This window comes from Chanos chanos, chromosome 14, assembly GCF_902362185.1.
Source record: "Chanos chanos chromosome 14, fChaCha1.1, whole genome shotgun sequence".
Taxonomy (NCBI): Eukaryota; Metazoa; Chordata; class Actinopteri; order Gonorynchiformes; family Chanidae; genus Chanos; species Chanos chanos.
This window is the reverse complement of record NC_044508.1, coordinates 20,862,414-20,876,797: the sequence shown is the minus strand read 5'-3', so window position 1 is coordinate 20,876,797 and position 14,384 is coordinate 20,862,414. Positions and strand designations below refer to the sequence as shown.

At 45.0% G+C, this 14,384-nt stretch overlaps 1 protein-coding gene across 5 annotated transcripts in view; it reads left to right on the top strand.

Annotated features, from left to right (window-relative positions):
* pde4ba (phosphodiesterase 4B, cAMP-specific a) overlaps positions 1 to 14,092 on the top strand; it is a 108,197-nt gene extending 94,105 nt beyond the window's left edge. For 2 of the 5 annotated variants that reach the window (XM_030792027.1, XM_030792028.1), the window contains 9 exons: positions 9,162 to 9,255; positions 10,491 to 10,669; positions 10,766 to 10,864; positions 11,133 to 11,297; positions 11,649 to 11,748; positions 11,869 to 12,023; positions 12,135 to 12,257; positions 12,664 to 12,846; positions 13,048 to 14,092. In XM_030792027.1, the coding sequence (XP_030647887.1) occupies positions 9,162 to 9,255; positions 10,491 to 10,669; positions 10,766 to 10,864; positions 11,133 to 11,297; positions 11,649 to 11,748; positions 11,869 to 12,023; positions 12,135 to 12,257; positions 12,664 to 12,846; positions 13,048 to 13,446 (1,497 nt within the window). In that variant the 3' untranslated portion in view covers positions 13,447 to 14,092. Of the gene's footprint in view, positions 1 to 72; positions 275 to 7,885; positions 8,224 to 9,161; positions 9,256 to 10,490; positions 10,670 to 10,765; positions 10,865 to 11,132; positions 11,298 to 11,648; positions 11,749 to 11,868; positions 12,024 to 12,134; positions 12,258 to 12,663; positions 12,847 to 13,047 lie in introns of those variants that run through there. The other 3 variants (XM_030792029.1, XM_030792030.1, XM_030792031.1) reach the window with 3 other exon arrangements.
* Positions 14,093 to 14,384: the final 292 nt, after the last annotated feature.

Below are 14,384 nucleotides of genomic sequence, written 5' to 3'. Positions count from 1 at the left end.
AGAGTCAGTGGGGGAGGAGCTAGCAGGCAGGGCTCTGTGTACTCTGTAACACCCCCATATGAGGGCAGAGAGCCCACAAAGCTCAAAGTTTCACCACTGAATAAGTTCAGCTCACACACTCTGGCTGACACAAAGATATCTTCTTAGACCTGCCGGACGCAAAAATACATACTCAACTACATTACCAGAGATTTACAGGAGCCTCAATATGGGCGCTTGCTGCCTTGAGAAGAAAGAACAGCGTAAAATAGGGAAAGCTAACTGCTGGAGAAAGGTGAGCTGAAGTTTTGTGTCTTGTTTTTTTTCTGCTCAGGTGTCAGTTATAAAAGTTTTCATTTCATGCATGGAGAGTGTGGCATGTGATTGGTTTACTGTACTGTGACATCTTAGTGCTTTACCAAAGTGGTTTCGATCAGAGGGTTCTATTTACATGTAACTGCACTGATCGTTCATATTTACTGCCATACTTACTATTTTTGTGATGTACGGAAAAAATGAGTGGTATTAAGAAATGCACTACATATTTTACATGGTTGCTACTAGGCTGTTTTGATTATTTTTCAGATAGTCTGAGATAAATGAGTTTCTCTATAAAGTTGGGTTTTGCATTGCCCCGTAATGTAAAGTTAGGGTGTTATATAGAGCGGTTGGGTTTTGCATTGCATTCTTGGGTTTTGGGTTGTATGGTAAAGGTTTTTGTTTTGTGAATTTCCTGACACTAAAGTTGGATTTTAATTTGCTATGTGGTGGTAAAAATTCTCTCAGGCTTGTCACAGTGGTGTCTATCCTGAGCAGAGAAACACAGAAAGCCATGTGTAATGTTCTCTGAGACTGATGGACAGCTGTACAGACAGTATGCTCTGCAGTGCTCACTAACTGAATAGTCTATGTGTACAGCATTCATCACAAAACGTCTTTTAGAACTGATGTGTCCAAACCATATCAGTAACACTGGCTACAGTCTTATCAGATTGTAGCCATTTCTCCAATTACACAGTTTCAAGTTTCAAGTTTTATTTAACAGAGCACTCCATGTGCTAAGTATAATATTGAATATTGTGATGGTTCTTCCATGTTTATTTTGCTGAAAAAAGGACAAATTCTGTCCTTTTATGTGTGGAAAGTTGGCAGTTCTGAAAGTGAAAGAAAGCTTTGATTCTGACCATGCTAACGTAACTTCTCTAGTAAAGTCACTTATTACGTATGCTGTTTCCTGTTTCAAAACGACACCTACCACTGAATCATTTAGGGGAAATCGGTCACACTTAGTGCCTAGGGCTACAGTGTCTCATTGTGAACTCACACACACACACACACACACACACCACACACGCGCGCATACACGCATGCTTTTTTCAAGAAGCCCATTATGTCAGAGGTTGATTATCCTCAAACCGGTTTGTCATCCTCTAAAAGTGCGTCATGATATTTGTCAAATACTAACAAACGATTCTGATTTACTGGCATTGCAGTAATGACTTGAGCAAACATGGGACATTCCGTTAAACCCAGAAACACATGCAGGCACTGACATTCATTACAGACAACCCTTTTCCCCAGTGTTTGTGTTTGATTTTTTTTTTTTTTTAAACTTTATTCCAGAATAGCTCTCCTCCCTCAAGATGAAATTGGATAACAAAAGAAATGATGAAAGGCCGGTGGGAAAAACTCTCCTCGTGTTGTTTAGTTATTCGGTCATTTAATTCTGATACTAATATTGTTCAAGCAATATTAACAGGTCAGAAAGAAAAAAACACTCACATCAGCCTTAACCCTTGTTTTTAAAAAAATAAACAAACAAACAAAAGCCTGTCCTTCTGGGTTAGCAGGCTTTTCGCTTTCAGAAGAGAACGTATATTGTGTGATTTTTGACTGAAATCATGAAATTTCTCCAATTCTATACTGCCCACTAGTGGAGGACAGCAGTAATGCTAACAATCCTTAAGCACAGAGTAGATTGATACAGCATCACCCACCTTTGTGTATAAAGTATAAATTCCTGATGGAGGACAGAGAATGGGATTGTATGAAAAAGGCTATTGGTAGTGTTGGTACAAATAAATAGCAAAGAAAATATAAAATAAAAAACAGCCTATTGTAGTGTGTGTGTGTGTGTGTGTGTGTGTGTGTACTTGTGCAGCTATCCTTGTGAGGACCGCTCTAGACCTTGGGAGTGAGGACATTTTGGGAAAGTGAGGACATTTAGGCTGGTCCTCACTTCTTCAAAGGGCTGTTTGAGGGTTAAGACTAGGTTTTAGGGTTCAGGTTAGAATTAGGTAGGGCTGGACCTGAATATTCGACTATTCAGTTATTTGTTAGTTGGGTAGGTGTTCTGTTTTCAGTTTTGGGATTAGGATATTAAGGTTTTTGGGTTTTTATTTGCTAAATATAGGCTATCAGTAAAGATGAACTGCAAAACACATTTTGTCAGCACATTCTTGTACTATAATTATACTTGATTTCTGTTCTACTGTTTACCAGTAACATAACACATACGGTGACCAGACGTCCTGGTTTGTCAGGGATTGTCCTGATTTGTCAGGGATTGTCCCGATTTCAAGCTGGGTGTTCCGTGACCCGACAAATATCTGTGAAACACTAAAATGGCCCGGATTTCGACATTCACTACCAAATTGTCCCAGGTTTCACCACAATTAAAATAATGATAATAATAATAATAATAATAATAATAATAATAATATACTTGTTTACAGCGCTTACACAGACGTTTACCATGTTCTTCTCCCCACTCATTATTACCTGACCCAATTGAAAAACATAAACAATACACTGCTCGTCTGAATTCAACCCTGATTGTCAAGGTTGATGTTAAGACGCTTGCGTCTCTGTCTGTCATTACGCTAACAGTTAGCATCATGCCGAAGAGAAAGTTGGTCTTGACTAAAGACCTCCAGAAGGCTTACCCATTTCTTTGTGAAGTAGCCGGCAACAGAAAAGCTGCGTTCTGCACACACCACAGGAGTAAATTTTCAGTTGCGCATTGTGGAAATGCCGACATAAAAGATCACATTAATGAAAACGCCTATGGTACGTGCATAATCGCTTACATGAACATGACCTGCACTTACGTTGCTTGGAAAATAGTTGCAACTTATCCGAATACTTAAAATAAAACATAATGTGTAATGTGAGAACATCCATATTTTTTGGAGAAATGCCTGGCTGAGTCCCTCCCGAGTCATGCAAAGCAACCCCCTCCCCCACTCTTGTGATTGTGTGAGACAGTAGAGAGTTGTGATTGTGTGTGTGAGACAGTAGAGGGTTGTGATTGTGTGTGTGAGACAGTAGAGAGCTGTGATGGTGTGTGAGACAGTAGAGAGTTGTGATTGTGTGAGACAGTAGAGAGTTGTGATTGTTGTGTGTGAGACAGTAGAGGGTTGTGATTGTGTGTGTGAGACAGTAGAGGGTTGTGATTGTGTGTGTGAGACAGTAGAGAGTTGTGATTGTGTGTGAGACAGTAGAGAGTTGTGATTGTGTGAGACAGTAGAGGGTTGTGATTGTTGTGTGTGAGACAGTAGAGGGTTGTGATTGTTGTGTGTGAGACAGTAGAGGGTTGTGATTGTGTGTGTGAGACAGTAGAGGGTTGTGATTGTGTGTGAGACAGTAGAGGGTTGTGATTGTGTGTGTGAGACAGTAGAGAGTTGTGATTGTGTGTGAGACAGTAGAGAGTTGTGATTGTGTGTGAGACAGTAGAGAGTTGTGATTGTGCGTGAGACAGTAGAGGGTTGTGATTGTGTGTGTGAGACAGTAGAGGGTTGTGATTGTGTGAGACAGTAGAGGGTTGTGATTGTGTGTGAGACAGTAGAGGGTTGTGATTGTGTGTGTGAGACAGTAGAGAGTTGTGATTGTGTGAGGCAGTAGAGGGTTGTGATTGTGTGTGTGAGACAGTAGAGGGTTGTGATTGTGTGTGAGACAGTAGAGGGTTGTGATTGTGTGAGACAGTAGAGGGTTGTGATGGTGTGTGAGACAGTAGAGAGTTGTGATTGTGTGAGACAGTAGAGGGTTGTGATTGTGTGTGTGAGGCAGTAGAGGGTTGTGATTGTGTGTGAGACAGTAGAGAGTTGTGATTGTTGTGTGTGAGACAGTAGAGGGTCGTGATTGTGTGTGTGAGGCAGTAGAGGGTTGTGATTGTGTGTGTGAGACAGTAGAGAGTTGTGATTGTCTGTATGAGACAGTAGAGGGTCGTGATTGTGTGTGTGAGGCAGTAGAGGGTCGTGATTGTGTGTGTGAGGCAGTAGAGGGTTGTGATGGTGTGTGAGACAGTAGAGAGTTGTGATTGTTGTGTGTGAGACAGTAGAGGGTCGTGATTGTGTGTGTGAGACAGTAGAGGGTTGTGATTGTGTGTGAGACAGTAGAGAGTTGTGATTGTCTGTATGAGACAGTAGAGGGTCGTGATTGTGTGTGTGAGACAGTAGAGAGTTGTGATTGTGTGTGTGAGGCAGTAGAGGGTCGTGATTGTGTGTGTGAGACAGTAGAGGGTTGTGATTGTGTGTGTGAGACAGTAGAGAGTTGTGATTGTGTGTGTGAGGCAGTAGAGGGTCGTGATTGTGTGTGTGAGGCAGTAGAGGGTCGTGATTGTGTGTGTGAGGCAGTAGAGGGTTGTGATTGTGTGTGTGAGACAGTAGAGAGTTGTGATTGTGTGTGTGAGGCAGTAGAGGGTCGTGATTGTGTGTGTGAGGCAGTAGAGGGTCGTGATTGTGTGTGTGAGGCAGTAGAGGGTCGTGATTGTGTGTGTGAGGCAGTAGAGGGTTGTGATTGTGTGTGTGAGACAGTAGAGAGTTGTGATTGTGTGTGTGAGACAGTAGAGGGTTGTGATTGTGTGTGTGAGGCAGTAGAGGGTTGTGATGGTGTGTGAGACAGTAGAGGGTCGTGATTGTGTGTGTGAGACAGTAGAGGGTTGTGATTGTGTGTGTGAGACAGTAGAGAGTTGTGATTGTGTGTGTGAGGCAGTAGAGGGTCGTGATTGTGTGTGTGAGACAGTAGAGGGTTGTGATTGTGTGTGTGAGGCAGTAGAGGGTTGTGATGGTGTGTGATACAGTAGAGAGTTGTGATTGTGTGTGTGAGACAGTAGAGAGTTGTGATGGTGTGTGTGAGACAGTAGAGAGTTGTGATTGTGTGTGTGAGGCAGTAGAGGGTTGTGATGGTGTGTGAGACAGTAGAGGGTCGTGATTGTGTGTGTGAGGCAGTAGAGGGTCGTGATTGTGTGTGTGAGACAGTAGAGGGTCGTGATTGTGTGTGTGAGACAGTAGAGGGTTGTGATTGTGTGTGTGAGACAGTAGAGGGTTGTGATTGTGTGTGTGAGACAGTAGAGAGTTGTGATGGTGTGTGTGAGACAGTAGAGGGTTGTGATTGTGTGTGTGAGACAGTAGAGGGTCGTGATTGTGTGTGTGAGACAGTAGAGGGTCGTGATTGTGTGTGTGAGACAGTAGAGAGTTGTGATGGTGTGTGAGACAGTAGAGAGTTGTGATGGTGTGTGTGAGGCAGTAGAGGGTTGTGATGGTGTGTGAGACAGTAGAGAGTTGTGATTGTGTGTGTGAGGCAGTAGAGGGTCGTGATTGTGTGTGTGAGGCAGTAGAGGGTTGTGATGGTGTGTGAGACAGTAGAGAGTTGTGATGGTGTGTGTGAGGCAGTAGAGGGTCGTGATTGTGTGTGTGAGACAGTAGAGGGTTGTGATTGTGTGTGTGAGACAGTAGAGAGTTGTGATTGTGTGTGTGAGGCAGTAGAGGGTCGTGATTGTGTGTGTGAGGCAGTAGAGGGTTGTGATTGTGTGTGTGAGACAGTAGAGGGTTGTGATGGTGTGTGTGAGGCAGTAGAGGGTTGTGATTGTGTGTGTGAGGCAGTAGAGGGTCGTGATTGTGTGTGTGAGGCAGTAGAGGGTTGTGATGGTGTGTGAGACAGTAGAGGGTTGTGATTGTGTGTGTGAGACAGTAGAGGGTTGTGATTGTGTGTGTGAGACAGTAGAGAGTTGTGATGGTGTGTGAGACAGTAGAGGGTTGTGATTGTGTGTGTGAGGCAGTAGAGGGTCGTGATGGTGTGTGTGAGGCAGTAGAGGGTTGTGATTGTCTGTATGAGACAGTAGAGGGTCGTGATTGTGTGTGTGAGGCAGTAGAGGGTCGTGATTGTGTGTGTGAGGCAGTAGAGGGTTGTGATTGTCTGTATGAGACAGTAGAGGGTCGTGATTGTGTGTGTGAGGCAGTAGAGGGTTGTGATGGTGTGTGAGACAGTAGAGGGTCGTGATTGTGTGTGTGAGACAGTAGAGAGTTGTGATTGTGTGTGTGAGGCAGTAGAGGGTTGTGATTGTGTGTGTGAGGCAGTAGAGGGTCGTGATTGTGTGTGTGAGGCAGTAGAGGGTTGTGATGGTGTGTGAGACAGTAGAGAGTTGTGATTGTGTGTGTGAGACAGTAGAGGGTTGTGATTGTGTGTGTGAGGCAGTAGAGGGTTGTGATGGTGTGTGAGGCAGTAGAGGGTCGTGATTGTGTGTGTGAGACAGTAGAGAGTTGTGATGGTGTGTGTGAGGCAGTAGAGGGTCGTGATTGTGTGTGTGAGACAGTAGAGAGTTGTGATGGTGTGTGAGACAGTCGAGGGTTGTGATGGTGTGTGAGGCAGTAGAGAGTTGTGATGGTGTGTGAGACAGTAGAGAGTTGTGATGGTGTGTGAGACAGTAGAGAGTTGTGATGGTGTGTGTGAGGCAGTAGAGGGTTGTGATGGTGTGTGAGACAGTAGAGAGTTGTGATGGTGTGTGAGACAGTAGAGAGTTGTGATGGTGTGTGAGACAGTAGAGAGTTGTGATGGTGTGTGTGAGGCAGTAGAGGGTTGTGATGGTGTGTGAGACAGTAGAGAGTTGTGATGGTGTGTGTGAGGCAGTAGAGAGTTGTGATGGTGTGTGTGAGGCAGTAGAGGGTTGTGATTGTGTGTGTGAGGCAGTAGAGGGTTGTGATTGTGTGTGTGAGGCAGTAGAGGGTTGTGATGGCCATTGTGTGGGGCTGTAGCCGTGTCACACTGGGGGTTTCCCCTTTCCCTAAGCCCACTGTGGAGCAGAGTGGCGGCTGTGCTCAGGGATGAGGGAGGGGAATCTCTCAAAAACAGCAGTGCGGGTCATGTGACGCTGTTGCTATGGCGTTAGGATGATGTTGCAATTGGTGGTGCAAGGGTATGGAGAGAAAGGCAGAGGGAGGGGCAGGCTGATGTCACAGAAAACAGAGGAGAAGAGGCAATTATCCATTTCCTCTGTCCCTGTTTTTCACTGTCGCCAAAGCGCGCGTCGCGCCGAGGGTAAAAATAGTGCAGGAATTCTGACTGCGCTGCTGTGGTAGTCCTCCATATGAGTGTCCAGAGGTGATGAAGGGGCTTGAGCTGAGACAGCAGACCACAATGACAGAGACAGTGGACAACTGTCTTTTGGTCTATCCGGAGCCTAACTAATACAGTGATGTCATTTAATCTGAATTTCAAAGGAAGGCCCCTCCTAACGAGTCACACTTGAAATAGAAGTGTCTTTTGCCAAAAACAAGCCCACCTTTGGAAAAATGCAGTATGTCCAGAGAGGAGGCTGTGGAAAAGAGGGAAATTCCTCTTTCTCTTATTCTGTGCATATCTAAGCAGGAGGCTCCCCCCTCCCCATCCTTTTCTCTGTCAGATCTCATCTGCTGCATGGTGGAGCTGACAGACTAGAGAGAGGGAGAGAGAGGGAGAGAGAGACAGAGGTAGAGAGAGAGAGACAGAGGGAGAGACAGAGGGAGAGAGAGGTAGAGAGAGAGAGAGAGAGAGGGAGCGTGCTGCAGCAGTGGAGCATTGCTAATCCGGAGGAGGAAGCCCCCCTCCAGCCAGATGAGCATCCCTCTTTTTCTTCCTCCCTCCCTCCCTCCTCTGTCCATCTCCACTGTAATCCACTGGCACTTGCAGCAGCCTCCATTCGAGCGATAGCCCAGCTCTCTGGATCCTTTTGCCCAGGACTGGTGCTCCTCTCCTGGCCAGAGAGCTCACTGCATAACCCCAGGTCCCTGCACGGGCATGGAGACCGCTCCGTTCCCTCAGCACTAACCCAAGAAGAGGAGAGGAGAGAAGAAGGGAAACCGTTCATCTGCCTCTCTCTATCGGCTCTTTTTTGGAAAGGAGTGTGTTACTGCTGATCTCTCCTGTTACACGGGACACAAAATGCCTGAGGCAAACTACCTTCTGTCAGTGTCGTGGAGTTACATAAAGGTGTGTAAGGTGTTTATTGAGAGAGAGAACGTGTGTAGTCTGTGGCCAGGTCTGCTCGCCGCCTTCGGCTCTCATTTGTCTGCTTTTGGGTCTGGGTCAAATTTGTTCATTTAGCTGTATTGGTCTAGATAAAATGTGTTTATTTTGCTGGTTTGGCTCAGGGTAAACTAAGAAGCTACTGGTTTGGGTCAGGGTAAACTAAGAAGCTACTGGTTTGGGTCAGGGTAAACTAAGAAAGTACTGGTTTGGGTCAGGGTAAACTAAGAAAGTACTGGTTCTGGTCTGTGCATTTGCACTGGCTGCGCAGGAATGTGGCTGCAGTTTTGTCCTCCACACAATCCTCCATTTTGGAAATCCATTTTTTTTGTTTGTACTTATATTGTAGAAGATCGAAGTCAGATCATGTACATTTGTGTTTTTCTCATTATGTTTTATTGATATGTTATTTTATTCATTCTTTTCATCTAATATGATAAGATATTGGCTCATGGCTGACGAGACTTTATTTCTGTGACATGTTTAATTTCATATTCATTTTTATCATTGTCATGGTGCTGTACTTTTCATATAGTGTGTATATGCAGACCTCACTGCGCTGGGTAATTTACTGCCGATTATGACCCTTAATGTGGAGAACTGTGCGCTTTGCCTCAGAATCAGAGACACACACACAGCACAAACAGAACATGCACATGGATTCTGCATGGCTTCTGTCCGATTCTGTGTGGAGATAGGGCTTAGGCTTGATATTCTTTTTTGTGTTTGGGAAGAAATGTGAGATTTCTCTGAAATTCGGCCTGGGTGGACGGTGGGAGGGTGACCTGAGTGAAGGCGATTACTGAGTGCAGTGAAAATGGCAGGGTTGGCTGAGGTTGTGCATCCCCTTCACTGCGGCAGGTCTGGACTGGACATTAATCTCTCTCTTTCTCTCGTTCCAGTTTAAAAGAATGTTGAACCGGGAGCTCACACACCTTTCAGAGATGAGTCGTTCTGGAAACCAGGTTTCAGAGTTCATCTCCAACACCTTCTTAGGTAATTACGCACACACACACGCACGCACATGCACACGCACACACACACACACATACACACACACACAGACACACACTTAGGGAGAATAGAAAGTTCTGGAAGGAGCAGACGCTGCTGCTTGGAGGAAGAATGGAAGGGAGATGAAGACACCAGTTGATAGATGGACATGTCAACAGTTACATAAGGAAAAGCTGAATATTAGCAGCATATTTCACAAACAGCTTCCAGTTATTTCTGGATTGAGAGATTTCCCCTCTGCATAAGCCCACAGAAGAGGGAAGAGAGACAGGGAAGGCAGTGGGGGCGTACAAAAGAGCAGAGAGAGAGAGAGAGACAGAACAAGTGCAGAGATGGGATTCTGCGGTAGACACATAAGTGGTGGAACCCCCCCTATGGAAGATCCTAGCTGAACCTGTGAGTCATCCTTCTGCTGGAGCTTTTCCTTTCTCTCTCTCTCTCTCTCTCTCTCACACACACACACACACACACACACACAGAGTGAATTTAATTGGGTAAGAGGAAAAATACCAGAGTGGTGCAGAGCAAGCTGGTGAGAGAGCTTTTGTTTCTGTGCATTCCTCCTCAGCATGTGTCTGAGCACGCTGATTCTGTGCTGGATCTCATCTTAGACACAGAGCACAGAGCAGACTGGGGATGTCAGTACCTTTAAGAGAGTTAAAATGAATTGTTAATGATTTTTTTGAACAGCTCATTTTTTAAACAGCATAATTCAGATAACAGAGAGATAGACGGTTGGTTGTCAGAGCGTGGGCTCTTCTCTCCTGCAGTGGCAACGATGGCCTGAAAGGCCACAGTTTAACAGCAGCCCCACTGAGAGGGACAGGACGGTGGTGTTGAAGGGGGCGAGAGAGCACAAAGTGACAGAGAGGCAGCACGGGGGAAAAGAGAAAGAGAGCAGAAATGAAGAAAAGAGATAGAAGTCCAAAACACATGAGAACTCAATGACAATGCCTCATGCCTTCACACAGTATAGAAAATGCCATTTAGTTATAGATGGTCTATAGTTTGGTTATCCTGGATTCAAACAGGTTTACACTTGCTTTGAAAGAAATGAATTAATTAGGCTTTAGTGAGATTTTCCATGGTCTCCTTTTCAAATTGATCTGCACATCTTTATCTGTAGGCAGCCGTGAGATGACGACAGTCTCCGGTATCTGGCTCTCAGTCAGTCTGTTCACAGGGGAATTAACTGCCGTCCCCCATCTCTCTCACAGACAAACAGAATGAGGTGGAGATCCCATCCCCTGTTCCCAAAGCTCGTGAGAAGAGGAAGAAGCACCAGCTGATGACTCAGATCAGTGGGGTGAAGAAGGTGTCCCACGGACCCAGCTTGTCCAGCTGCAGCATCGCTAGGTTCGCCGTCAAAACTGACAAGGAGGACCTGCTAGCCAAGGTACACACAGATGTCTCACCTCTGGCCCTGGTGTGACTGTGATGAGAGGATTGCTGACTTGAACTTCATCTCTTTTTATGTGTTCCCTCTCCTCAGGAACTAGAAGACCTGAACAAATGGGGCCTGAATATTTTCAGTGTTTCAGAGTTCTCAAACAACAGGCCTCTCACCTGCATCATGTACGCAATCTTTCAGGTGAGTCCACTGTCTGCTGGTAAATATTCCTCCTTTTTAACTGTAGATGAGTGGTATAAGAGAAGACATTTGCAGGTCTTTTTTAACAGTAGATGAGTGGTAGAAGAGAAGACATTTGCAGGTCTTTTTTAACAGTAGATGAGTGGTAGAAGAGAAGACATTTGCAGGTCTTTTTTAACAGTAGATGAGTGGTAGAAGAGAAGACATTTGCAGGTCTTTTTTAACAGTAATTGTAATTGCTCCTGTTTGATCCCTTGTCTGGCGTCAGGAGCGAGACTTGCTGAAGACGTTCAGGATCCCGGCGGACGCGTTTGTGGCGTACATGATGACGCTGGAGGACCACTATCACTCTGACGTGGCGTATCACAACAGCCTGCACGCTGCGGACGTGGCCCAGTCTACCCACATCCTCCTGTCCACACCTGCTCTGGACGTAAGGACTACACCTTCCTCCTCCTCTCGAACATCTGTGATCATCTCTTCTTTACTGTCCTCACGCTTTTTCTTTTCTCTTCATTTCACAATTTATCGACTGATTGTCCTGCAATAACCCCATCAGTTAAACACAAATCATAGTGTTCGAATGACAGACCTGCTGGATTTCCTCATATAATCAGCAACAAACTTCAAACATCATATTGTAAGAGGCAAGACCTTCAGAGGCAGCTGTGTGTCCTCCACTGCTGTTCGTTATTTCTTAATGAGACTCCAGTGGGCTACAGCAGGTCAGGGTTTGATGCTCCTCTGTAAATTTTCATTTCTCTCTTACCGTCTGCCCCCTCAGGCGGTTTTCACAGATCTTGAGATACTGGCTGCCATTTTTGCTGCAGCCATCCATGACGTGGATCATCCAGGTGTTTCTAACCAGTTCCTCATCAACACCAGTGAGTCTCTTCCTTTGGCATGTGATCTACTCTGTCCTGCCATAGTCTTAACCATGTGCTAACAGTTTTATCCACACACCTTTGATCCTGAGCACAGTTTGCCTTCTCTCTCTGCTGCAGATTCGGAGTTGGCCCTCATGTATAACGACGAGTCAGTCCTGGAGAACCACCACCTGGCTGTGGGTTTTAAGCTCCTGCAGGAGGAAAACTGCGATATCTTCCAGAACCTGACCAAGAAACAACGACAGTCCCTCAGAAAGATGGTTATCGATATGGTGAGATTCATAATATACCTTTTCCTTTCACTCCTCCAACCGAGTGAAAGTTCTGGAACATACTATCATATGACAGTGGACGCGACTCACTGAAAGGGCTGTTGTTTCCAGGTACTGGCCACAGACATGTCCAAACACATGAGTTTACTGGCTGATCTTAAGACGATGGTGGAGACAAAGAAAGTGACCAGCTCAGGGGTACTGCTCCTGGACAACTACACTGACCGGATACAGGTGTGGCTTCTTTTCCGTCATCCGAGAGTGTGTATGAGTGTGTGTGAGTGTGTGCGATCACACTCTCTTAATGAGATGAATCAGTGATGAATGAAAGGCTGCTCCAGGCTGGACTATTACAGAAACTGCACACTGTGACCAATGTCTCTCAGATTCACAGTCTTTCTCCTATGGCTTTCTCACCAGTTCTGATGTGAACTGTTTTACAGTTCGGGAAATTTAATTTGGATGAACAGTGATTAAATTTGAACAAGTCTAGATTATAATTACCTTTCAGTATTCTCTCAATTTCATTAGAACCAATTTGAAAAAAATTCAGTTCACTTTAAACGGAGGACTGAGTTGAACCAAGGTGAGATCTAATCAGATGAACTGTGAGCTGAATGTGAGCTGTGTTTGTCTGCAGGTCCTGCGTAATATGGTGCACTGTGCTGACCTCAGTAATCCCACCAAACCTTTGGAGCTGTACCGCCAGTGGACAGACCGCATCATGGATGAGTTTTTCCATCAGGGTGACCGGGAGAGAGAGAGAGGCATGGAAATCAGCCCAATGTGTGACAAACACACAGCCTCTGTAGAGAAATCACAGGTCAGTATCAGTGGAATCCAGACCGCACTCACACAGTCATGGCCAATTAGGCAGCTTGGCTCCTGACAGAGAATGACTTTGTCTCCAGTGGTTCAGAGAACAAATTTAGTGGTCAGTACTGTTCAGCATGAAGTACTGTGTCATTAGATGTTAAGCAAGAAAGCGACATTGACCTGGTGGTCTGTCTTCCTTTCTCTGTAGGTGGGTTTTATCGACTATATTGTACACCCGCTGTGGGAGACATGGGCTGACCTGGTGCATCCAGACGCACAGGACATCCTTGACACCCTGGAGGATAACCGGAACTGGTACCAGAGCATGGTTCCTCAGAGCCCGTCTCCACCCTTCTACCAGCCTGACAAGGAAGGCCATGGTGGGGGCCCTGGTGCTGACAAGTTCCAGTTTGAGCTCCCGCTTGAGGAGGAGGACTCAGAGGGGACAGAGAAAGATGAACAGAGCCTAGAGGAGGAGGAGGAGGAGGAGGAAGAGGAAGAGGAGGAGGAGGTGGCTGATGATACAGAGACAAGGGAGGAGGAGACAGAGCACCCTACCACACATATTGAGATCGTCACCCAAGACGCCTCACCGGTCGACACGTAGAAGCTGATGTCATGGCGGGAATCTTGACCGTTTTTGTTTTCACGCTGGAAGAGCAATGTTGCGGTTGATTGCTTTTTAAAGAAGCCCATTCAGGGGGCGTTTTCTGAGCCCTCTCTTGAGAAAGATGGCTTTCTTCCGATGCACTTGCATTTGGAGCCAGTTGAGTTGGAATTCTCAGGAAAAAAAAATGCTGCAGATGTTTTGGACATTAGCTGTCGGTTGGATCAGGGCTAACCATCACAGGCATGTTGGTTTGTTTGGCAGTCTGAGGATTTAACACTACTGCGAGGATTCTCTTTTGTACCAAGTGACTTTTTTAAAGCTACGGGAGCGTGAGACGATGCATGAACTACTGACAAATAAGTATTTATTAAGAAAGGGTTTACTTTTTCTGTACCATTTGTCTAAAAACGGTGTGTGCCTTTTTTACTCCTGTCTTTTAATAGTATTTTTTATTTATTGACACACTTTAGTAAACCTGTATGTGTACATGTTTTTGGTTTTGTACAGCTTAACGAAACAGCTTAAAAGCAACGTTGTTTTGTAACAGAGAAGAGAACTCAGTGTCTTCCGTTATATTTGGCAATATAAATAATCCAAACATTCACATATTAAACCACACACATGCTGTGTATTGATATTGGCACTTTGTATCACATTTTCATTGAACTTTGATTTCTTATTTATTGTCTTGGTCTGTAAAAAGACGCATCACTCATGAGAGACTGTAGGAGACTGTAATTCAAAGAAACAAATAATTGAACATTTTACAAAACCATTGAACATTTTACAAAACCATTGAACATTTTACAAAACCATTGCATTGAACCACATTATTACTGTATGTCCAAACACAACATTGTGACACTCTCTTTACCTGTAGAAATCCAAAACTATGACCAATTTAAGAACATTTTTCCTCTCATTCATTATGGAGT